Source organism: Marmota marmota, unplaced genomic scaffold (genome assembly GCF_001458135.2).
Source record: "Marmota marmota marmota unplaced genomic scaffold, marMar, whole genome shotgun sequence".
NCBI classification, from domain to species: Eukaryota; Metazoa; Chordata; class Mammalia; order Rodentia; family Sciuridae; genus Marmota; species Marmota marmota.
In genome coordinates, this window is record NW_026000222.1 from 6087752 (window position 1) to 6112550 (window position 24799).

Genomic DNA, 24799 nt, shown 5'->3' on the forward strand with positions numbered 1-24799 from the left:
CAGGAAGAACCCAGAGTTCACTGGAACTGGAAAAGACACACACCGTAGAGGCCACGATCCGCACGCCCACTGGGTTTTATCCCCTCTGCTCCCATAAAGCTGCTCAGTGGGGGAAGTTTATCTCTTACTGATTGACATCATCTCCGGGTGACCCTGCCACTTGTTTGCTCACTCTCAGATGATTAACAGACTCTTTCCCTGCCAAGGCCCACAGATTTGGACCACTCCAGGGGAAGAGGGGCTGAGGGAGGGTGGGGAAGGGGATCAGGCAGGAACACTTGCGCTTGGTGGTGCTGGCTCCGGCCTGGCTGGCCTGGTCTCAAGGCCCTGAAGACGTTTGAAACTGCCTTTGGTGAGAGCTACTATGGGCTCCTGGGGCCCTCTGCTGGGCCCCACAGATTACAGCTCCCAGGACAGAGTGAGCCTCCCTTTCAGCTGGCCACATCTGCCCGGAGGCTGCCTCTCTCCCCACTCCCTGCTAGTCTCCTCATTCTCTCCACCTTCCGCAACACGGCCCACATCGGGCCCACAGAGTTCTTACCCACTATTACCCCCTGCCAGCCCACTGTGGGTATTCCCAGACCCAACGCAGCCCTCCCTTCCCTCTTACCTCTCCCTCCACGGCCACCCCTCCAGCAGGTTCAGGGGCAGGAGTAAGAAACCTGCCCTTGGGTTCCCAACCTCAGAGAACACACACCACATTTTTAAGGGGTCTTCCTGAAGACCCCTCTCTGCTGGGGAGCCCCTCCCCTCGGCCCTTCCCCATAGTGGGAGGAGATGGGTTTCCGGGTATTAGCAGTCCTCTCCAAATAAATCTTCCACACCTCTCTTCCCTTTCCCCTCTCTTGACTGTCTTTGCAATTCTGTCCTTTAAGTCCTAGGCCTGAGGGCTGACTGGAGGGGTCCCACAAATCAGGTCAGCCACTCCCTGCAAAAACCAGAGAAGGTAACAGGTGAACAGCATGAGAGAACTTTAATCAGTGTAGCCACCCCAGGAAGGGGAATCCGCGTCCTTAGCCCTGCCTTCCAGGGCCCAACAGGAACGGCATGGGGGCCAGGGCTGGGGATTGCCCAGCTGGAGGCTCTCTGCAGCTGCCAGCCAGGTGGCCTTGCTCAGGTGTGGTCTGACCACCGCCACCTAAGGATCAGTCAGGTGGGGTCTCTGATAAGAAAGTGGCTGTGGCCTGCAGGGTAGCTTGGACTCATCACAAGAGGTTTATGAGGTCATTCCCTGTTCCTGGGATCCAAGCTGACTGGGGACAAAGAGGATGGATGTGAAATGGAGGAAGAGATGCCAAGTCTTTAATCCTGCTTTCAGCCATGACTTAAACGTTTGCAGGCAAAAGTGAGAAGTCTAAGTCCTTGTTACACTGTCATGTCCTTCCCTGGGTGGGAAGGAAGTTAAGCTCCATCCCTGGCTCCATCCCATGAACCATTTCTTTCTCTCCCATGCCCACAATGCCCCTGTACCAATTCCTGCTATGGTTTGGCACTCCTGCCTATGGATCTACCAGACCATAGGCCCTTGAGGACAGGGACCATACTCCTTCATCTCTTGTGTCCACAGAGCCTTTCCCTGTGCCCAGCATATAGCAGATGCTTATTAAATGCTCAGAGGTGAAAGATTCAGGCGCCACCATTCCTTCTGAATGGACTGAAAAGCACGTGCAGGGAGAGTCGTCTCGGCACAAGTTGGACAGTTCCTGGCAATGCCCCTAACACTGCACCCTTTGCCCTTTGCCTTGCAGGCACCTTTCTGGTCACCGTGCACCTGAGGAATGCCTTCTCAAACTTGAGCTTGGAGATAGGAAGCGTCACTATCACAGGCAAGGTGTTTCCTCAAGGGTGTACAAACTTGTTGCCTGGGATCTAGTGAGGGGCCCCTCAAACAGGGCTCTGAATGCATATCTTGTACTGCAGACATTCAAAATTCTCTAAAGAGGTAATGATCAAAAAATCAGAAAGAACTTGTGTCTGTGCCAAACACCTACAGATGTTTTTCTTGTCATTATTCCCTAAACAATAAAGCATAACAACTATTAACATAGCATTCATATTATTTTAGGTATTACAAGTAATCTAGAGATGATTTGAAGGATATGAGAAGGGCCAGAGGTGTAGCTCAGTGGTAGAGCACTTACTTAGAATGTGCAAGGCCCTGGGTTTGCTCTCCAGCACTGAGAAACAGAAAGTATAGGAGATGATATGTGTATGTTATATGCAAAAATACAACACCATTTTATATGTGAGCATTCTTGGATTGTGGTATCTGAAGGGATCCTAGAAACAATCCCCTGGGGATATTGAGGGACAATTGTACAGTAAAACATTGAACCACTGGCATGGAATTCTGAATTGGCATTGATTATGATGTTTCTGGCTATAAGCAACAGAAAGTCCAACTCAAGTCACTTAACATTCAGAGCTTTCTCGTCTCGTATAAGAGATTAGAAAGGAAGAGGGTTGATTCAATGGCCAGTGATGCCAGCAAGGACCCAGGCTCAGTCTATCTTTCTGCTCTGCCATCCTCAGGCTTTGACTCTGTTCTTACTCTTGTCTCTGATGGAATCAAGGAGGCTGCTGCTGTTCCAGACATTGTATGTCAATTCAGCATCACCCAGAAGCAGCAGAAGGATGTTGCTTTCTGTGCCCTTTCTCTCTAGCACCCAGTCATCTTCCCTCAGACACTGCTGATCAGGGTAGAATGATGCACTCAGCTGTAAAGGAGGCTGGAAAAGCAGGGATGCAGAATTTCGAGGTGCTTATAGGGGAAGGTGAAATCTGGCTGCCAAGAGGAAGGGTGGGGTAAAAGCTGTTGACTGGCCAGTCAGTAGTAGCCATCACAGAGCTTAAAGTTCATCTCAAATGCTTTTGCCAAGGACTCCAAGTGGCAAGGGACAGGAAAGAAGTTCAAACTGGACCAAGCTGAAAGGAAATTTTATCAGTTCATAAAATGAAGAGTCCAGGGGATAGACATCAATGTCACAATAGACACAATGTCCTGGGAAACCTGCCCTCTCCACCTCTTGGTTCTGTGTTGGCGTCATCTGATTCTCTCTTCCCCAGCCCCGCAAGATGGGCCCAGGCTTTGATCCCAGTCCCCAGAAGAGAAAGAACATTCCTTGTTGAGATTTACAGCGGAAGTCCCAGCCTGTCTCTTGCTGGACCAAGCTCAGTTCAAGTTCCTTCCTGGACCTGGCTGAGACCACAGGGAACTGGTGCTTGGTGTGGGCGTATCGTGAGCATTGGCACAAAGAATAGGGAAGGGATGTGCTCTTTCCTAAAGAAGGGGGCGTGGTTGCCTGTACAGGAGGAAAACACCCTGTACTGTCCACAGCCCTCATTTTCTATGCATGACATCTGAGGCCCAGAGAGGCTAATTGGCTTTGCAGAAGTCACTCAACTAATTCATGGCAGGAGCAGAGGCAGCAACTCTTTCTTTTGATCTCTTCATCCAGGGTTGTTAGACCATCTTCCTTCTTAAGGGTAACGGAGGTCTCTTTGGCATCTTAGCTTTGCTTCATGTAATTTTATAGACCTTCAAAGTTATAGTTGTGTGAATGAGAATTTACTGGAAGAGAATTTTTAAACAGCCAGAGTATCCAGTTCTTAATATACCCAAGTCACTAGAATCAAGCGATCTGTATAGAATAACCCTGTGTTCCTATTAATCACCACACTCAGTTACACATTAATCCCATTCACATTTCAATGTCTTCAGAGCATTGTTCAGATGAATATCCGTTTTCCATTTTTTTTAACATGGCACAGTAGCATTCTTTATAGAGAGTTAGGAAGCGTAATGTAAACAGCATGGTATTGAGTGCTCCTGAAATCTTGTTTATAGATGAGAAAACTAAGACTCAGGAATAATAACTAAGCTGCCCAGGTCCTCATAGCTATAAGAAGCCCATAGGGAGAAATGAAAACACACCATGGGGTGCTGTGGCCACCCCCACTAGCTTGTCAGATCTGATTGCACCCCTTTCCTCTTACTCTACATTCAGTAATGTTGGGTTGGTAGCTTGAGATCTACTCTGGTGGGAATATTTATGCTATGGAAATTAGCATGTGCTATAGACCAGGGCTCCTCACTCTGACCCAGCATCCTCAGCATGATTCTCTGACTGCTGTTTTTGCAGTGGGGGTTGGGGGTAGGGAAGTCTTGCTGTGTTGCCCAGGTTGGTTGGTCTTGAACTCCTAGGCTCTTGTGATCTTGTTTTGGACTCCCAAGAAGCTGGGACCACAGGCATGTGCTACCATGCCTGACTGATTCTGCCTTTTGAATCTTATATGAGGTTTTCTATGAAAGCTTAAAGCTCATTCCCATTGTGTTTACAGCCCCATCCAGTCTTCAAGAACGAACTGGAATGAATGTTAAAGGAAAGAATGTGAGTATCTTTTATAAACACTTAACTTCACAAGAAAAAGATATTCAAGCACTCTGTTAGTTTTGAGTTTTGGTTTGTTGGTACCAATAGCCAAAGCATGGGAATCCCCAAGTCTTCTTCCATTTGAAAGGAGCCCCAAAAGGACTGAAGTCAAACAAATCATGTTTTCTAACCACAACAGAACTATGTTGTGAATCAATAATAAGCTAACTAGGATATATAGATATCTCTTAGACATCTTAGAAATTAAATACAACTCTTCTATAAAAAATTACTGGACCAAAGATATAACAACAAAGGAAATCAGAAAATATCTCTAACTAAATGATAATGACAACAAAACCTAATCAAATTTGTGTGGTACAGCTAAAGCAGTACTTAGAGGAAAATTTATAGCTTTAGTGTTTATGTTAGAAAACAAGTACACATTCTTTAGTTGTTATGACAAGATTGAGTATTCAACTCCTTGCTATTAATATTGTTCATGTGTGCATAATTCAATAACAAAGACCTATCATGTACCTATAATGTTCAAGGTTTGTGTTAGTGTCTGGGAAGGTAACGGTGAATAAACAGAGGTGGTCCCTGCCTTCATGAAGCTCACTGAGTGAGACAAACAAAATAAAAGAATTAAGAATTGTGTTAAGTGTCTACAAATAACCAGCAGGGTGCAGAGATACAAACATCAGAGTAGTCTAGCAAATGTGGTCAGATGAGCCTCCCAAGAGGTGATGTGAAAATATGAAGCATGCTGGGAAACAGAGTAAGAGCTTGCTGATGGGTGGGATGAGAAGGCCCTTAAGCTGGAAATGGCCTGAAGCCAGTGTGGCTAGAGCCTGGTGTGGGAGAAGGACTAGGATTACAGAGGTGGACAGAGGCCAGAAGGCATGGAGCCTTAGGTGCTAAGGTAAGAAATTTGGATTTTATTCTCAGGCTGTGGGAAGCCACTAAAGATTGAGTTCTACTGTAATCTCATACTATTCCAGGCTAAGATCTCTAGGCTTGAACAAGAGGCCCTACCACTTGAGCTGTTCAACAGGTCCGATCAGAATTTACTCCCAGAACATTCCGAGTACCTGCCAAGCACTTTCCTAGAACCCACATTCTCCCCATTATTGCCCAGCCCACCCTCTCTCCCCCTCCTGTGGTTGTTCTGGGAGCGTGTCCTCCAGGGAAATGTTCCCTGGCTCCAATGACCAGTTTATAGAGGTAACAACTGGCTCTTTTTAGATTGAATCACAGCAGCCCTGCAGGTCAGATGCTATCAAACCCTGAGAGCAACAGATGCTCAGAGACTTAGAAACTGGCTGAAGGTCATGGGCTAATGAGGCAATCTGAGCTTTGGCCAGCCCCAAGGGCTACATTCTTAATTTATTGCCTCTTTCCTCCACCTCTCACATTCCCTAGGACTCCCTTCCTCAAAGTTTTGTCCATTTGTTTGCCTGTTTTTTTTTTTTTTTCTTTTTTAACCTAACTTCAAGGCAAGGGCTGGATCTTTTTCTTGTATCTCCAGGAAGGGCCTGGCCTAGAGAGGCCTGTGTCAGTATAGCTGAATGCATGGTAGACCCTGAGCCCACGCTCAAAGTCACTCACCCAGTGATCCTGAGTGGATAGGTTAGGGTCTTTCTCCATTCCAAGATTTCTACTTTGGCCACTCTTGGCACAGATTGCTCAGAGGTGGGTGTGGGTTGGCAGCACACCCTACAGCCTGTGAATGGGGAGTCTCACCATGGCTGCTTCTTCTGCAGAGAGACAAAGGGGCTATGGAGGTGCATGTTGAGCCTGGTATGTACGCAGACCCTTTCACAACAGTCACTCTGAGCTGGCCAGATGATAACAAGGATCTACGTTTCCACTGGTCATGTGGTAGGTAGTCCTTTCTCAATAAGTCATGACCTGAGGTCAGAGTTTGATGTTTTCTTGCTTTTCACACCAACAGTACTACTTAAGCCTAACATTTTATGTAATGTGTACATGCAAGAGACTGCAAATTCCATGGAAATGGGAGATGAGGAAATCATGGCAAACCAAGGTTGGGTGGAGGATGGTCCTGAATGCAGGCCACAGGGGATATAGAAAATTAAAACCAATAATAAACTCATAAAAGCCTGTGTGCAATTTTATTACCAGCATGCACAGGCAATTCTGACAATGTCAGTGATGCAATACTCCCACCCCACCAGAAGTGTCACTGCAGAGAGTCTAGAAAGGGTGTGAGTTGACATTTGTTGACAAACCAAGATGGTAGCACCACTTTTCAGAATCAGTGACCTCCTTTTTATAGGGACATACCCTAGCTGCATGTGCACTCTTTTAGAAATAAGATGCATGTCATTCATAGCATGCACATTGCTTTTGCAACCCTTGTTTTCTTCCTTGAACAACATATTCTTCATATTTTAATGTTATGGGGTCTTCTTGTCCAACTTGATTTTTGTAATGGCTATACAATGCACCATCAAGTTGATGTGTGATCAATTATCCAAAAAGATGGCACATGGACCAGTGCTATCTTTTTAGATAATTAGGTTGCCACCAATTGTTTGCTGTATAAACAATACTATAATGAACACCCTCATAGTTTGATCTTTGTTTACCTCTGTGGTTGTTTTTATAACTTAAATGACCCTATTATTCTAAAAATGGAATAATAGGGTCAAAAATCATGCACAAGTTCAAGGTTTTTGATATTGCCACATGGTCGTGACTTTATATTACTTCTCATTACTTGAATACAGAGGACACAAGTGTAGAGTTTAAGTAACTGAGCAGAGCCTGCCTCTTGATGAACACATTGGAGGGGGTAGCGAGTGAGGCAGTGATGGATAGAGACCAATCAGCAGCTTTGAATCTTAGGGAGATGCCAACATAAAGCAGGGGGTGATTCAGCAGAGCAGATGGAGGCACCCAAAGCACCCTACAGGGACATAGCTGTGGACAGCCTCCTCCACATGGAGTGACAAACTTCTCCAAGGATGAGAAGTTGCCTTCTGGAGCACAGATCCTCCTGGTGTTTCTCTTGCCAAGTGCCAGCCTGATCATCTATGAAAGTCCCTGGTATAAAACCAACTATATAGATCCCACAGGTTTGCTCCATGTCTAGGTGCGGTGTGGGCCATTTCCCAAAGCATCCTCTGCCGCCCCATTCCTGCAATCCATAAGTGACAATTCTTTAAAAAACTAAAATCTGTTTGTAACTAACACAGTTAATATTGACCTCTTTCTTCTAAAAACATCAAATCAAGCTGTAGTATGGCCTGTTTCACTGCTATTTGGGAGGCTGAGGCAGGAGGGTCACTTGATCTTAGGAGTTGGAGACTAATCTGAGCAACACAGTGAGATCCCATCTTAAACAAATGGTCCTCAGAGCCTGCCTCTTGATGAACACATTGGAGGGGGTAGCGAGGGGTCCTCAAACTAGAAGGTAGCCACATGTGCCAAGTTCAGTGTTCCTGACAGATGACAGTGTTTGCTCACCTCTCTCAGGGCGATGCTGGGCTCAGTGGACCAACTGTGTTGAGAGGCAGCTGCTCCACATGGACCAGAGGGAGTTGGTGGTCCCACCATCCTGCCTGCCACCACCAGACTCTGCTGTCACCCTGCACCTGGATGTCCTGAGGGGCCAGGAGCTAGAGAACAAGGCAGAGCAGTGTCTCTATGTCTCTGCTCCCCTGAACCTCAAACCTCAAATCAGGTGGGCAAGTTCCTCCAGGGTTGTCATTCATTCATCAGTCAATACTTACCGAGAGCCAACCCAGGCTGGCCCTGACTTAGGGGCGGGGCTGGCAAGGGTGGGCAGACTGTCCTGGCTGTTCTCATAAGGGTTTCAGCAACAATTGGAGCAAAGGAATGAAGGGAGCGACTACACATCCATGACAGCTTCCCCAGCTGGGGGTCAGAGAGGGCTTCCCGAAGGAGCTGGGGATTAGCAGAGATGTGCCTGGGGAAGAGGAAGTGACTTGGCCAGAGAGTGGGGGCTGGAGAGGGAACAGAGAGGGGAAAGGGAGAGAACAGAGAGCAACCAGGAAGTGAAAGTGGAGAGTATCCTTGAGATTGGAGGAGAGAGGGGCAAGAGGAGCTGGAAGAGCAGGCAGGGCCTTGTAGGTCATGCCACGTTTGGGTCTCTTTCCTAAGAGTTCAGTAGAGAATGCCAGCCAAGAGTGCTGAGCAGTTAGAGACATGGTCACATCTTGCTTCAAAACACTCTGCTAGCAGAGTGGAGAATGGGTGCAGGAGAGTAGGAACCCTCAGGGAGGTTGCTCCTGCTGTTGCTGGAGTCAAGGTAAGAGCTCAGGGTAGCATAGCCTAGCAGCCTGATCCCTGTAGCAACAAAATAGCTTATTCTAACCATGACTAACCACTGATGGATGAAGACTCTGTCTACAGGTTTGGACAGGGCTAAAGGAACAACCTAAGGTTACAATGCAGCACAGGAATTCATCACTCCAAAACTGCTAAGATGGGGTGGGGTGGGGATTCCTGGGAGCTGTGGCAGTAGAAGGACCTCCCAGCAGGAGCCCTGGGCTTTGCTAGCAAGACACAGCTGCCACCAACTGCAGCCTCCAAGGAAGGAGCAGGGAAAACACTGAATGCAAACCTCACCTTCTTTCCTCACACCACCAGTCCTCTACCAGGGCTCCCATTGGTGGGACCCAAGCAGAAGCCTGAGGGTGCAGGAGCTGGGGCATCACAGCCTGTTGAGGCCAGTCAATGGGTCACAGCCAGAGAAAGCTGGAGGACAGTCTGGAGGGGCCAAAGGAGACCATCTTGTACTAAAATATACATCAAGAGAGAAGGAAGAATAGGAAGAGTCAAGAACTTTTGAGGTTTTAAAATCTGGAAGACCCAGGGGATGGACTGGATACAGAGCAGATGCCAAAGTGACCTCTCAGGGGCTCCAGGAAGGGAGTAGGGCATTACAGAGAAGACCCAGGGTTCAGGTAAGACATGGGGGTTCCATCACCTACTTAGGAGGTGTATCACCTTGGGAAAATGACGTCAGTTCTCTGAGCCTGTGTGTGCTCTGGGGTTACTGAAGTGTCACCCACAGGGCTGCTATAAGAATCTGATGCACTAACACCCAGGAACATGATTTATGCATGCACATGTGCTATGAAACCACAGCATTATTTCCTATTATTAGAACTCAGAGAATTGCAATAATGCATGCCTGTAAACCCAGCTACTTGGGAGTCTGAGGCAGGAAGACAGCAAGTTCAAGGTCAATCTGGGCAACCTAGTGAGACCCTATCTTGAAATAAAAATAAAAAACAGCTGGAGGTATAGCTCAGAGGTTCAGCACCCTTGAGTTTGATCCCAGTACTACATACATAGTAAATAAATTTTAAAAAGGAGAATCACAGAAATTGATGGATCTTATCCCCTTACTTGGCAGATGAGGCTGAGAGAGTTTCGTGACTTGGCCATTCCTAGGTGGCAAGGGCAGGACTTGAACCCGGGGTTCTGTTCAGCTGCCTGTACTTTTCACGACTTTACTCTGTGCAGTGAACAAAATGAAAGTTCAGTGAGGTCGTGAGCCCTCCAGGCGAGAACAAGGCTGTCCTTGGTAGAGGTGGGCAGCCGTGGCTTTTACTCCACGTCTCGTCTGGAAAAAGGCCACTGCCCACCTTCTCAAAGGACTTGGGAAGATCCCACGGCCGCCGCACCCAGGGAGCTTCCTCGCCCTCTTTCTCCCTTTCAGCTGTGAGAAGAACTGTCGCCTGGTGACTGCTGGTGAAGACCTTGAGCTCAGGGTCACCTTGGGAGGCGATGCCTCAGTGGCCACGTTCAGCTGGTACTTAGATGACACTGCCCCAGATAAGGTGAGGATGCTGACAACCACTCACGGGAAACCATCTCCCTTTTTTACCAGACCTGTGTTGAATGTCCAGTATTGAGAAGTGGGTCAGCTCCACACGGAGCCGGTGCAGCGGTCAGGAGGGCTGGAGGACATGCCACTGAGGCACAGAAGGGACTGGTCAGCAGGCCGAGTAGGTGCAAAGGATCAAAGACTATGGGAGATGTTGACATTTTTTCATATATTTGTTGATTAATTGTATATCATCTTCTGAGAAGTATCTGTTCTGTTCCTTGGCCCATTTATTGATTTGGTTATTTGTTTTGGTTTTTTTTTTTTTTTGGTGTTAAGATTTTTGAGTTTTTTTTTTTTTTTTGTATCCTAGAGATTAGTGCTCTATCTGATGTGTGTGTGGTAAAAATTTGCTCCCATTCTGTAGGCTCTCTATTCACCTCACTGATTGTTTCTTTTGCTGAGAAGAAGCCTTTTAGTTGGAATCTATCCCATTTATTGATTCTTGATTTTAATTCTTATGCTATAAGGAATCTTATTTAGGAAGTCAGGGTCTTTCTGACATGATGGAGATTTGGGCCTACTTTTTCTTCTATTAGGTGTAGAGTCTCTGGCTTAATTCCTTAATTCCTAGGTTCTTGATTCACTTAATTCCTTAATTCACTAGGTTCTTGATTTACCATGCACAAAACTCAACTCAATTCACTTGAGTTGAGTTTTGTGCATGGTAAGAAATAGGGGCTTAATTTCATTTTGTTGCATATGGATTTCTAAAACCACTCTAAGATTTCATCTCACTCCAGTCAGAATGGCAGCTATTATGAATACAAACAACAATAAGAGTTGGTGAGAATGTGGGGGAAAAGGCACATTCATACATTGCTGGTGGGACTGCAAATTGGTGCAGCCAATCTGGAAAGCAGTATGGAGATTCTTGAAAAACTGGGAATGGAACCACCATTTGACCCAGCTATCCTACTCCTCAGTTTATACCCAAAGGTCTTAAAAACAGCATATTACAGTGATGCAGCCATATCAATGTTTATAGCAGCACAATTCACAATAGCTAAATTGTGGAACCAACCTATATACCCTTCAGTAGATGAAAGGATAAAGAAAATGTGATATATATATATACACACACACACACACACACACACACACACACACACATACACACAGTGGAATATTACTCAGTATTAAAAGAGAATAAAATCATGGCATTTGCATGTAAATGGATAGAGTTGGAGAAAATAATGCTAACTGAAGTTAGCCAGTCCCCCAAAACCAAATGCCAAATGTTTTCTCTGATATATAGATGCTGATTCATAATGGGGATTGGGGGCAGCATGGGAGGAACAGATGAACTTTAAATAGGGCAAAACGGAGGGAGGGAAAGGAGGGGGCATGGGGGTAGGAAAGATGGTGCAATGAGACAGACATCATTACCCTAAGTACATGTATGAAAACACTAATGGTGTGACTCTACTTTGTGTATAACCAGAGACATGAGAAATGGTACTCTATCTGTGTAATTTGAATTGAATTGCATTCTGCTGTCATATATAACAAATTAGAATGGAAAAAAAAAAGACTCTAGGAGGCACTTTGGCTGATATAGTGGTGCCCAGCCAAGGTCCCCTTCCAGGCTGGTGCACCTATCCCCCAACTGCTGGGTGGTGGCTGTTGGCCAAGAGCTGGCACATGTGGGGAATCTGACAGCCCAGCCCCCTTGCCCGAAGCAGGCAGTTTCTACAGTCCCTTCTGCTCCAGAACTCCCCATGGGGCCAGGCCGAGGCTGGACAGCCCCTCAAACCTCTTCTTTTCCTCATTTCTTTCTCTGCCCTGGTCTGCTTCCCTGCCTCCCCTGCTGGTTTTCTCAGAGAGTCTCCCTCACTACACAAGCCCCTCTCCAGGCTCCGCTTCCAGGGGACTTAAGACAGACAGCCTAACAAGGCCGAAGACAGGCTATGCAGCCTCCAGAAAGCCAGCAGTGCCTGCCCTCCGCTCATCAGACAGAAACCTGAAAGCCTCCCTCTGGGTCAGATGCCACTGTCCTGGGGAGGCCCAGTGGCCTGACTCCCAGAGACCCTGGGCATGGCTCTTTTTCAGGTGGAGCCCCTCCCAGCTGCCTGCAGACTCAGAGGATTCTGGCTACGTTCTCTAGTCCTGCTCCAGAGCAACACCTCCACCCTGTTGCTCAACAGCAGCTCCCTGCAGACCTGGGGCGAGGTCATCAGGATCCGAGCCACAGGTGTGAACTACCCTTCCACTTGCTGTTAGGGACCCAAGACAAACCAGAAACCATAATATGGGGCTTCATTCAGTGTAGCCGGGGGCTCTAGAGTGAATTCCACCACTGTGGGATTCTGTCTTTCTACCCGGGAGACTGGGCAAAGGATTTATCCTCTCCATGCCCCAGTCTTCTCCCAAGTAAGCTGGGGATGGTAAAAGGGCCTGCCTCGGAACTGCTATTATGCAGGTGGCATGGGAGGACCCCAGTGGGATGAGCAGGTTGTTCTGGGGTCGTGCAACCTGAGTGTCCTGTCAGGAGAGTTCAGAGATGCTCATTTAGAACAAGCCCTGGGTGGGAAATGTAGTCTCAAAAACAAACAAACAAACAAACAAACAAACAAAATCTGTTGATTATTCTTTTCAGGAAGAATGTGTCTGATTCTGTATTTTCTAAAGTGGCTCATAGATCACCCACTCTGGGAGAAACTGGTGTACCCATTAAATGGACACTCTGGAGTCCAACCCAGGCCATCCAAATTGAATTTAGACCATGGAATTAATTATAATTGATTAAAATCCTCCTTTTCCCAGTTCTTGCAGGCAGATAACTCCTTTTTGAAAACTGGTCTTTTGAAAACAGGTCAACCGAGGGCTCTTCCCAGTGCTGAGGGGCCTCAAAAGAGTCAGGCTTCTGGGATTAGCCTGTTCTCGATCCTGGCTCTGACCCTTGCTGTCGCAGAGATCTTGAGCAAGACATTGTTTCCCAGTAGTCTTCCTCGTTATGCTATCTCTGTGAGGAAATTATTGTTGGCCCCATTTTACAGATGACAAACTTGCCTGTAATAAGATCATGTTCAAGTTTAAGATCACTTGGATGGTAAATGGCAGAACTGGAATTGCAGCTCAGATCTGACTGATTCTCTTCCTCTACCTCTGCCCAGTTACTACCTGGGATCCCTGGGTCAGGGCAAGTTGTTAGATATGAATATTTTGGGGTTTCCCAAAATCTCCAGAGAGGTATGGGGCTCTGGGCTTGGAGTGGGGGCTCAGGAATCTGTGTGTTTAACAAGCTCCCCTGGGATCTTGAAGCACAATGGGGAGCTTGTTAAACGCAGCTCCCTAAACGCCATCTGTCTTCACTCTTCAGCACTGACCGGGGACGCCTATGGGGAGGACACCTACGTGATCAGCACTCTGCCTCTCCCCGAGGTGCCCACCTGTGAGATTGCCCCAGAGGAGGGCACTGTGCTGACACGCTTCTCCATTCTCTGTGACGCCTCCAAGTCCCTTGGCCCCCTGGAGTACTGCTTCTGTCTGGAATCAGGTACCAGCCATGGACTCTGCTCTGCCCTCGGTTCCTGGGCTTATTCTCACCAAGAACTCTCTCTGGGAGCTGCAAAGAATGTATTCTATGGGTTGAAGAGATCAACAGGGTGAGGGATCCCCTAAACCTTGACCTCTACCCGCAAGGTATGGATCCAACCATGACCCCACAGAGACATGAGAAGCAGGTTCCAACAGTAGCTCCCCTACTATCATGGAGACCCAAAAACCTCTGCCCTAGAAAGGGGATATTGAAAGGGTAAAATGAACAGGGTTACTAGAAGATGACCAGGTGGGGCCATATGAGGACACCATGCCCAGACACTGGGGTAGCTGTGACTCTGAAAGCCTGGAGCTTCTCAAGAAGACAGATGGTCTGGTTCACAGTCTTCACAATTTCATTGACCCTGCTTTGCAGGTGAGAGTAGGGAAATGGGTGATGTCACAGGACAGGCTCAGCTGATAGGAGAACATTTTTGAAAGGTTTACGGGTGACAAACATTGAAGACCCCATCCACATTACATAAAACCCTGCAGTCACCCATTGCCATAACAACTCACATCCAGGATCACAGTGGGCATGAGCAGGGGGTTGGACAGCCCACTCTCCATTTATTTTCCCATTTGAGTGATGGCTGGTCCTGGGAGGGTTCACCTGATCCCTTATTTCCTCCTGGCAGGCCTGGGAATTTTGTGACCCTCTAATGAGCTCTAAAAGTATTCTAGTTGTATTGGATCTTTCCTCCAAACCTAGGCACCGTGAGTTTTTCTCAGACTCTCTCCAATATCCAGCTACAGACACCACTGTGACATAAATGCCATATGTTGACTAGGGAGAGGTGGATATAAGCTCTTTTGAGGTCTAGGGGAGTAGTTTTTAAGGGGCGCCCTGCCAAAGAGATGTGGAAATGCACGGCTATTAAGAGGGCTGTGACTGGGTCTGAGCCTGCAAGGAAATATTCCAAGCAAAGTGGGATTTCATTTACAACTGGCATCCCCCAAAGGGAGAGGCCAGGACAGCTGCTCTAATTCCAGTTGGTTATTCCCTTAGTACCCTACCCCCACACAGGTGAGCAAGAAGGCAGACAGGTGTGACCACATAAAACGAGGGATTAATCACACATCAATAACTTCATGATTGTCTGCACACTATACAGCAGCTGGTGATTGGTGGGACCCAGGGAAGGTACAAAGGATTTTCATTCGCTCACTTTTTTTTTTTTTGCAATAAATATATATTGAACATGAGGCTATTTTAGGTCCTGGATATTCAGCAGTGAACAAACGGAGGATGCCCTTGACCTCATGATCTCTATTATCTAGAAGTGAGGGAAGCTGGTGAACAAAGACAAGTGTGGCAGGGGCACCGTTTGACACAAAGCTGGGGAGGGGCTTTGTAAAGGAAGGGACATTTGAGGGAGTTTGGGTGTTTAGAGCTAAGTTCTCTTTTCTTCTCTCTTTCTACCCCCACACCCCCGCCGCCCCTTCCTTCTTTTTCTATTTGGTATAATTTGGTTTAACACTTTTAATTTATTTTAAAAGGCTATAAACAGGGGATTTTTTTTTCTGTTTTTCATGGATTTTAGAAAAACAATTCCAACATTGCAGCAGCCTTCAGTTACTTAGGCCAATGTATCTGTATATTTGGCTATTTTCTCCCTGAAAATGTGGGACCCCAGAGTGCTGCCTCACCTTTCCTGAGGCTTGGAGATGCCCCCCTTTTCCCGTTTTCCCAGGTTTCTGCCTACATTGTGGCCCTGAAGAAGCCCTCCCATCTGTATATCTACCACTTGGAAAAGAAAACAATGACTTTGTGCTGACAGTGGTCATTTCTGTCACAAACCAGGCAGGGGACAGACAGCAGACCCATGCAACTGTTAAGGTGGGTGGTGGGATTAAACTAAGACTAAGAAACTCCTATTCCCATCCAGACTTCACCCCAGGGATGGCTGAGGGGCTTGGCCAGAGGAATCACTGATTCACTCATTCCTTCAACAAATAATTACAGAGCATCCTCTATGTGCCCTGCCCCAAGGATATAGCCACAGGCACGTGGACATGGCCCCTGCCCTAGCAGATCTTTTCACTTAGTGGTGGCCAGAATAGGGGTAGAGTCTTGGGAGCAGGGGAGGGTTAGGTAGAAGGACCCAGGCATGAGTTAGGCCAGCACCTTCAGAGAGTTCAGAGGAAGGAGAACCAAGATAGTCAGCAAGAATGCAGGGCAGCAATTGGATAAAGTCCTGAGAAAGGTTCAAGGGTCAGAAGCCAGGAGGAGATGGAAGGTCCTGAGAGCCAGTTGAAGAGGATAGCCAGAGAAGAGGCAGCGGCTTGCCCAGAGCTGGTCTTGGTGGCCATCAGCTGCCTGACGCAAGCAGGCCTGGCTGTGCTCCAGCCTGAGGAAGTGCCCAAGAGCCCCATGCCAGGCTGCCATGGTTCCTCACACAAAGACCCATGACTTCAGGCACCAGGTTCTCAAACAAGGACAACTGACCTAAGCCTGTTCCTGTCTCCTGGTCAGGTGGGTCTCAGTGACACAAGTGTTGGAGATGTGGCACTCCAGACAATCACCACCTCTCTGCAAGGCGAGCATGGCCCTGAGCAGCTTCTCCAGCTGGCCAAGTCTGTGTCCTCCATACTGGACCAGGAGGACCAGGGCAAGGGCTCCAAGAAGCCGCTGAGAATGGACATCAGAAGGAAGGTACTTGGGGCTGGGGGCCCCAGGATCTGCATTCAGCCACTTGGGGCAAGGGTAGAGTTCACGGATCGGTGGAGAGACCTTTAGTGTCTCCCAGTGGTTGATATCACCTCCCACTCTGGTTGTTCTGATGATACAAAAAGGCAATGCCTCTTTTATTGATAGCCTTTCTCTGCTCACTGTCACAGAGTCGCAGGCTTCAGGGATGGGGAGGGGATTTAGAGTGCATCACTTCAGGCCCTACATATTAAAGATGATAAAAGCAAGGCCAGAGGAGAAAAGTGACTTGGTCTAGGTTAAGCATACCCCACAGGGCTGCCCCTTGTGGAGGTTCTGGGGAGAATCCATTTCCTGGCCTTTCCAGCTCCTAGAGGCCACCTGCAGTCCATGGCTCACAGCTCCTTGCTGCATCTTCTCTCACCCATCTCCTCTAACTGACCCTGCTGCCTCCCCTCTTATAAAGAGATGACCCTGAGATGACATTGATCCCATCTGTTAATCCAGAAGAACCTTCCTATCTCAGGAGTCTTAATTTAATCCCATCTGCAAAGTGATTTTGCCAAAGTGCCTCTTACCATGCAAGGTTACATGTTCTCAGGTTTCAAGGATTAAGATAAGGACATCTTTGGGAGGCCATTACCCTGCCTTCCACACATCCTGTGAGGCAAATGCAGGTTTGGGGGGCTTTGGAAGACCCAGATGAACCTGGTCACTTCTCTGACCCAGGATCTTCCTGAAATGCCTTCCTGGAGTCTCTAGAATCACATGACCTCTCTATGCCTCTCCTCCCTGTGCCAAGGTCAGAGAGCATGTGCTGGAGTCACTGTCCATGGTTGCCACCAACCTGGAGGACATGCAGAGAGTGCAGGGCCTGGCTGAGGTGCTGAGGGAGGTGACCCACAACAGTAAGGAGCTCACATCGTTGGCCCAGGTAAGACGTTTCCATTCACTGAGCTGATTCAGTGCAGGAGTCAAAGGGGCCCCTCAGTCACAGGGGTCTCCCAGTATGCCAAGGCTCCTGCCACCTTCTTCCTAAGGGTCCTGCATGGGTGGTACAAAGGAAGGCATCCCTCCAGAAGTCCCCTGTGTCTCACCCTGGGTGTGATGGTCTGTCTACCCTCAACCTCCACCTACTGGTGAGCATCTTTTTTTTTTTTTTTTTTTTTTTTTTTTTTTAGGATTGGAAACTTTATTATATGATATTGTCTAGATCTTTTCACATTCTAACTTGAGGTTATACATTTTTTTCTACTTAAATTTTTATAAACATATATATATTTAAATTTTTTATTCAAATTTGTTATATATGACAGCAGAATGCACTACCATTCATATTACATATATAGAGCACAATTTTTCATATCTCTGCTTGTATACAAAGTATGTTCATACCATTCATGTATTCTTCATGCCTGTACTTAGGGTAGTGATGTCCATCTCATTCTACCATCTTTTTTTACCCCCTTGCCCTCTCCCTCTCTCACCCTCCCCTTTGCCCTATCTAGAGTTTGTCTAATCTTCTCATGCTCCCCCTCCCAACCCCACTATGAATCAGCCTCCTTATTTCAGAGAAAACATTTGGCATTTGGGTTTTGGGGATTGGCTAACTTCACTTAGCATTATCTTCTCCACTGGTGAGCATCTTGAGGAGTGGCTGGATCTCATTCATCTTTGGACACCATGGATATGTTCCAGATACTACTGTGGACCCACCCTGTCCCTGCCCTCAGGGAAGGCCAGCCTGACATCCAGATTCCAGCTCCCTGCCTTTCTAGCCTGGGGACCTGACCCCAGAACCTTTCCAACTTGCCCACATGGCAGGGAATTCATATATTGCTCAGTGACTAACGGGTCTAGTGTCCCGTACCCCAGCTTCCCTGCCCTCTTGATGGGTAACTCCCAGTAGAACTGAGCCCCAGGCAACAGGCTTGATCACCCTGGCTTCTATTCTTTTTTTAATATTTATTTTTTAGTTGTAGTTGGACATATACCTTTTAAAATTTAATTTATTTATTTATATGTGGTGCTGAGGATCGAACCCAGGGCCTGTATCATTTCCTGTATCATTTCTCCACTCTTCTACCAATGTTTCCTGGGATCACCTCCAAATAAATTGCTTGCTCTCAGATCCTTGACTTGAGATCTGCTTCTTGGAGAACTCAAATCAAAGCACCTGTTCCCAGGTTATGTCCAAACAGAAAGAGGGAAGAACTCCCCTGGCTCTGCCCCACCCGACCTGGCAGGGGCTGTCTCCTTGAATCCCCCAGCCTGAAGTCAGGGAGGCTGCTCTTAGTTACAGGGGCTGTGGTGCTGTTGATGGGTCACTTCCATGCACACATCCATTTGCACCCATCTGTTTGTGTGCATGCGTATATGCATGGACCTATCCATCCTTCCTTGTGTGCATTAATTTATTTACCCACTCAACAAATGTTTCCTGTCTGCTGTACGCCAATTCATGGAGAATTCAGTAACTCACACACATGAACTCTACCTTCTTGGCACTTTCAGACTACTATGGAAGCCAGACATTAAACAAATAATTTCACAAATACATGTATAATTACGATATTGGAAGAAGTACTATGCCCATCCATTCATTCACTCTCCGGGTGTTTTCCTACCCACCCACACTTACCCACCCATGGATTCATCCATCTTCTTCCACCCATCCATCTACCCATCCATCCATCTAACCTCCATTCATCCACCTAGTCAGCAAATGTAACTGCACACCTACTGCACACCCATGCAGGTCACTGTGTGACACCCTCCGGGAAGGCTTCAGAGGCAGACCAGGCTACTTTCTGGGAGAACTCAGAGCCTTGTAAGGAGGGAGGTCCTGGTCTCAAGTTAGAACTATAGGAGGTTATATAATGGACCTGATCAGCTTTTTCCTGGCTTATGCCCCTGCCTTGTTCTCCTTCACTGCATCCCTTGTCCCTAGAATGGCACAGGGGATAGTCCCTTGCAGGCATGGCTCATGGTGCTTTTCCTCCTTTGAATGAACCAGTGGGAGGCCAGCTGCGCTCTGCAGCATGCCAGTGAGGCCCTATTGACAATGAGTACTAAGGCCCATCCTGATGACCAGAGGCACCAGGCAGCCACCAGGGACCTGTTTCAAGCTGTGGGCAGCGTACTGGAAGCTTCCTTGAGCAATGGATCAGAAGAGCCCATAGAGACCAACAGTAGCCAGGTGGGTGTCCTAGGCCAGGTGCCGACCTTATACCTTCTGCATGACCAGCTCACACTAGCAGTTGTAGGTGGATCTTTCTCCCTACCTTACAGATGAGTAAACTGAGGCACAGAGGTTAAAGTGTTTCTCAAGGAGCTAGAAGAAAGGTTCCAGAGAGCAGCACCTCTGGGAGGCACTGTGGTACAGTAGGTAGAGCATGGACTCTGGAACCAGGCAGCCTGAGTTTGAATCCTGTCTGTCACTTATGGGGCTGGTTACACAATTTTGTGAGTCCCAGCACTTCTCTTTAACAACATGTGACCTCCCCAAGTCACCTATACTCTCTGCACCTCCATTTCAAGCCAGGCATTTGGAATCTATATAAGTGCCTACTCTTACCATTGACAGAGCCATCTTTCTCCCTCACTCTCCTGTCCTTCCCTGGTCCCTGCCGGAGCTCCCACACTAGCTTGCTGAGAGTCACCATAGGTGGTACAGGACCACACTCCATAATGATATTCTCTGGCTTCCCTTTTCAGACTGCCACAGTGCCCCAGCTTCTCAGGGTTGCAGAGCATGTTCAGACTGCCCTCCTGCTGGGGACACTGCCTGGGGGCCTTCCAGCCACCCTGACCACCCCTGCCATCTCTGTGTACACAAACAGGTAACCAGCTGCACTGTGCATCCCCCCAAAACCTCATGCTCTAACCTCACTCATTCCACACCTACATCCCAAGACCCTGTGACAGCAGGCCTAGGAGACCAGACCTGGGGTTTGGATAAGGGATGGGCTTTAGACCCAGGAGGGCTTTGTACCTAGAGAAGGTCTTTGTACCTAGAGAATGTCCCTCTCACATTGGTGAGTATTTATACGGGTCAGGAAGGGAGGCATCTAGTGCCAAGCCCAGGGTTAGAGCCACCTGAGTGAACACCAAGAGAAGTTCATATCAGAGATGTGCAGGCAAGGTGGCTGAGTGAATGGGGCTGGCCCAACATGTCTAGGATCCACGGGGATCCCATGTCCTGGTGTGCCAGCCAGGAAAGACCTGCATGGATTCAAGACACACTCACCTCGGGCCTTTCTCCATGGGGGACTCATCTCTCACCCAGCACTGGCCCAGCACTGGGTGCTTTCCCCCTCTAACCCTCCATCTGACTGCAGGGGATGCTGCAGATGTCGCTGTGTTTCCCCGCACCAAATGCCAGCCTTGCTCTCCTGGGTCCTTGTTCTGGGGTTGCTTTCTTGGACCCCAGGGGAAGTTTCCAAAGCAGCATCCAGATCAGAGCTAGGATTTGAAACCTGGTCCCCCTCTGTTCAAATGGGACAAGGTCAATGACCAGGAAAGATGGAGCTGGGAGCCTATGACATGAAAGGTTGAGGGAGGTGGGGGAGATAAACCTGGAAAATGTCTACATCTGTGCTCATTTATTCATTCAGAAATATTTGTTGTAGGAATTGAGGGGGTACAGCAATGAAAAACCTGGCCAAAGCCCTGTCTCCTCATGGAGTCTCCAGTCCAGCAGAGGGGACCAGATGCCTTTGGTGCCACATCTACTGGCTCAAACATGTAGAACTTTCTAAAGGCATCAAAATATAGCTGCCCTCTCTGCTGGTAAAGCTGGGCTCCCTGCAGGGCAGAAGGTGTAGAATCTTCCTGACTTTCTCCTCTGTCTTTTTCCATCCTGTGGCCAGAATATACCCTCAGAGTCGGCAAGGCTCCCCAGTGCACGTTGCTGCTGCTAACTCTGTGGCCTTCACTCTGCCTGCTGTGGCCCCCCTCTTCTCTACAGAGGGCAGCCAGTCGCCCGTGGATATAAGGGTAACATAGCAATAACCTCTTTGGGTCAGCCCTTTATAGTTCACAAAGTGCTGTCGCGGTGTTTGCTCATTTATGTGGCTAGCAGCCCTGTCAGTTACATAATATATTATGCTTGTTTTATAGATGAGGTTCAAAGACTTGCCAAAGTCACAGTAAGGGGTAGAGCTGAGATTCAGTCCTACAGCTCTGGATACCCAGATCCTTCCTGTTTCTCCAATAGTCATTGGAAAGAGAGCTCTCTAGGTTGAGCTCCATAACTAGGAACTGGCAAGACCAGGGCCCTTCCCATCCCCAAATTAAGGCCCAGCAGACTACCAACTCCCTGTACCTAGAGAGAGCAGACCAGTCTTCCCCTTAGAGACTGACTGTCATCCCTTGATGTCCTTGGGGCCGGTTCTAGGACTCCCTGTGAATATCAAAATCTGTGGATGCCCAATGGCATAGTATTTGCACGTGATCTATGCGCATCCTCCCAGGTATTTTAAATCACATGTGATTACTTGCAATAGTTGATACAATGCAAATGCTACGTAAATGGTTGTTAGACTGCATTATAAGGAATAATGACAAGAAAAAAGTCTGTACCTGTTTAGTCCAGATGTGACTTTAAAAAAAATACTTTTGATCCACAGTGAGTTGAATCTATAGAGCAGAACCCAAAATATGGCGGTCAGACTATACTGCCTTTGAGGGAAGGATGATTTGGATGGTTTTATAGTCTAGTAACTGCTCAGCCAAAGCAAGACTGATTTGAGCTCTCCAGGGCCACCCTCGGAGGCCAGAAACATAGCTTGAAAAGCAGCAGCTGAGGCCAGGTCCCCCCACCATCCATAGGGCAAGGGCTATTTGCGCCCTCTTAGGACTTCATCATTCATGAAGGAACTGTTTACCTCCAGCCCCTCCAGGCTTTAGCCAATGCTCCCTGCTCTTGGTTTCAGATGATGAGTTTCCCAAAGAGCCCCTTCCAGGCTGGAAGTCACTTTGATGTCAGCGGAACTGTCGGTGGCCTTCGTCTGACCAGCCCTAGTGGACAGCTCCTCCCTGTAAAGAACCTATCGGAGAATATCGAGGTAGAAGTTGAAGTGCAGTCAGATCCAGATGGCACTCTGTTTCATTTTCCAACCTGGAAGGATCAAAAGTTGTCCAGTTATGACAACAGTGGTTAAAGAAGAGAATTATTCAAAATGATCCTTACCCTACCTTAACCATTGTATTTAACTTGCAACTACAAATATGTGATCATTTACCAACATTTGGGTACATAGCAGGTTTTCTTGGTTATATGAAACCTTATCCCTGGAGCCTGTGAATATGTTCCCAGGGACTTTGCAGCTGTGACTGAGTTGAGGATCTTGAGGAGGGGACATTGGCCTGGATTACTGAGTGAGCCCAGTGGAAACACAAGGGATCTTATAAGAGTGAGCAGAGGTGGGTATTGACTACCCCAGGGGAAAAGGTGATTTGATAGCAGAAGCAAGAGGTTGGAGTGACATGAGGCAGGGGCCCACAAGCCAAGGGATGCAGGTGGCCTCTTGAAGCTGGAAAAGGCCAGGATGTGGATTTTCCCTTAGAGCCTGCAGAGGAGCCAACCCTGCCAATTTTAGCCCTGTGAAGCTGAGTTCAGACTTCTGGTCTCCAGGATCGTGAGATAACAAATTTGCATTGGTTTACACTACCCGGTCTGTGGTCATCTGAGGTGGAAACCATAGGAAACTAATACCACAAGCAGAACTGGTTTTAGCTCCCGGGCCTTGCCCTGCACAGTTCTGCACTGAAGCCCTCATGCTGCCTGGCTGGCATTTCCTTCTCTTGATCTGATTGTTTCTGATGACAGATCCTGCTGCCCCGGCCTGTGGAAGGACACAGTGAGCCAACTGTGTTGAGCCTGACCAGCTCTGAAGCTCTGTGGGTGAACGTGACATCAAAGGAGGCGGCTCTGGGCATCCAGCTGCACGGCAGACCCAGAGTCCCACTCACACTCAGCCTGGGCTACGGCTACCACCCCAACAAGACCAGCTACGATGCCCAAACTCATTTGCCACCAGTGTCTGCTCCAGGTAGCCCTGATCCCTGGGCTATTTCTTGAGCTGCTTCTCAGGAATGACTCCCCCTTAGTCTCCCAATCCTATGTCCTCTTCTTGGGGACCCTCCCAGGCATCTCAGTTTAATTGTGAGGATCAGAAGCCATGAGGGGAAAAGCAAAGAAAAAAACTAAGTGCCACATTTTTAAGTGGCTGGTTTTTGTTGGTGGTGGTATTATTTTTTTGCCAAAATTAGGTGAGTATTTGCTATGTGCCCCGAAGGTGCTGTTAAGCATGCACAGAACTGACCTCAGTGCAGTGAGGTGGCAGTGGCAACTATCAACTATCAACTCTTGGAGTGAAGGTAATAATAGAGAGGTTAAGTAACTGATCCGAGATCCCACACACCAACAAGGAACAGAACTAGCATGTGACCCCTGTCTTTCTGATGTGTTCTATACACTGACCAGGGGTGCCCCTTCTGTGTTCCTGTTATCAGGAGGTAACAGTCCTCCTAGGACAAGGGAGAGAACTTCAGGGTGTTTCCCTACCCTGTCATCTTGGTCCCCCTTCTCCCATGATACCAGCTCCAGTCTCAGTGAGGCTTCTGGGTGACCAAAGCCCCTTCTTACAGATGAGCTGTCCACATGGATCCTGGGCCCAGAGGACCTGCCCTTTGGAGAAGGTCTCTATTATTTGACAGTGGTCCCTGAGTCTGACCTGGAGCCTGGCCCTGGTGGGAATCTCACTGTCGGCATTACCACCTTCCTATCCCATTGTGTGTTCTGGGATGAGGTCCAGGAGACTTGGGGCAACTCTGGATGTCGGGTAAGGAGAGGGAGCAAAAAGAAGACGAGGTGGGCTGGAAGGGAGTGTCTGGCTCCTGTAGGTCCCTTCTTGTTGCTTCTGGTATGGTGTCTCATGCCCCTCCAGGGGCTTTGCATGTACCATTCCTGTGCCCAGAATGCCCCCTTGCCTTCGCCTAAGCACTGCTTCCTCAAGAAAACTGATCTTGAGTGTGACTAGGTCATATCTCCTGTTGTAAACACAGGGCATGCCCCTCCTGCAGACTGCTGAGCAGGTGGTCTTTGGCCTCTGCCTGTCACTTAAATGATATCTGATTCCCTCAGGGCACTGGGTGCCCCATCCCGGCACTGGGATGCTGTGCTTTGTTCACTACTGGGGACAAATGATCATTGAACAAGTGGATGAGTGACTCAGGAGGGCCTCGTGCCATTGAGTTTATGGGAAATGAACTCATTGCTGCACCCCTTATCCTGTTCCAAGCACAGTGTTCTGTGCTTATTTGCATTAGCTTGTTAACTCTTCA

The 24799-nt window shown here is 48.0% G+C and overlaps 1 protein-coding gene across 1 annotated transcript in view; it reads left to right on the forward strand.

The window, feature by feature from the left end:
• Positions 1–24799, forward strand: part of Pkd1l2 (polycystin 1 like 2) — an 81775-nt gene that overhangs the window by 20221 nt on the left and 36755 nt on the right. The window contains exons 8-23 of the mRNA XM_048792395.1: positions 1749–1826; positions 4342–4391; positions 6140–6257; positions 7878–8085; positions 10093–10213; positions 12313–12454; positions 13583–13759; positions 15495–15640; positions 16277–16456; positions 17253–17384; positions 19467–19649; positions 20168–20292; positions 21322–21448; positions 22387–22518; positions 23283–23505; positions 24104–24297. Coding sequence (XP_048648352.1) covers positions 1749–1826; positions 4342–4391; positions 6140–6257; positions 7878–8085; positions 10093–10213; positions 12313–12454; positions 13583–13759; positions 15495–15640; positions 16277–16456; positions 17253–17384; positions 19467–19649; positions 20168–20292; positions 21322–21448; positions 22387–22518; positions 23283–23505; positions 24104–24297 — 2336 coding nt within the window. The remainder of the gene's footprint in view (positions 1–1748; positions 1827–4341; positions 4392–6139; positions 6258–7877; positions 8086–10092; positions 10214–12312; positions 12455–13582; positions 13760–15494; positions 15641–16276; positions 16457–17252; positions 17385–19466; positions 19650–20167; positions 20293–21321; positions 21449–22386; positions 22519–23282; positions 23506–24103; positions 24298–24799) is intronic.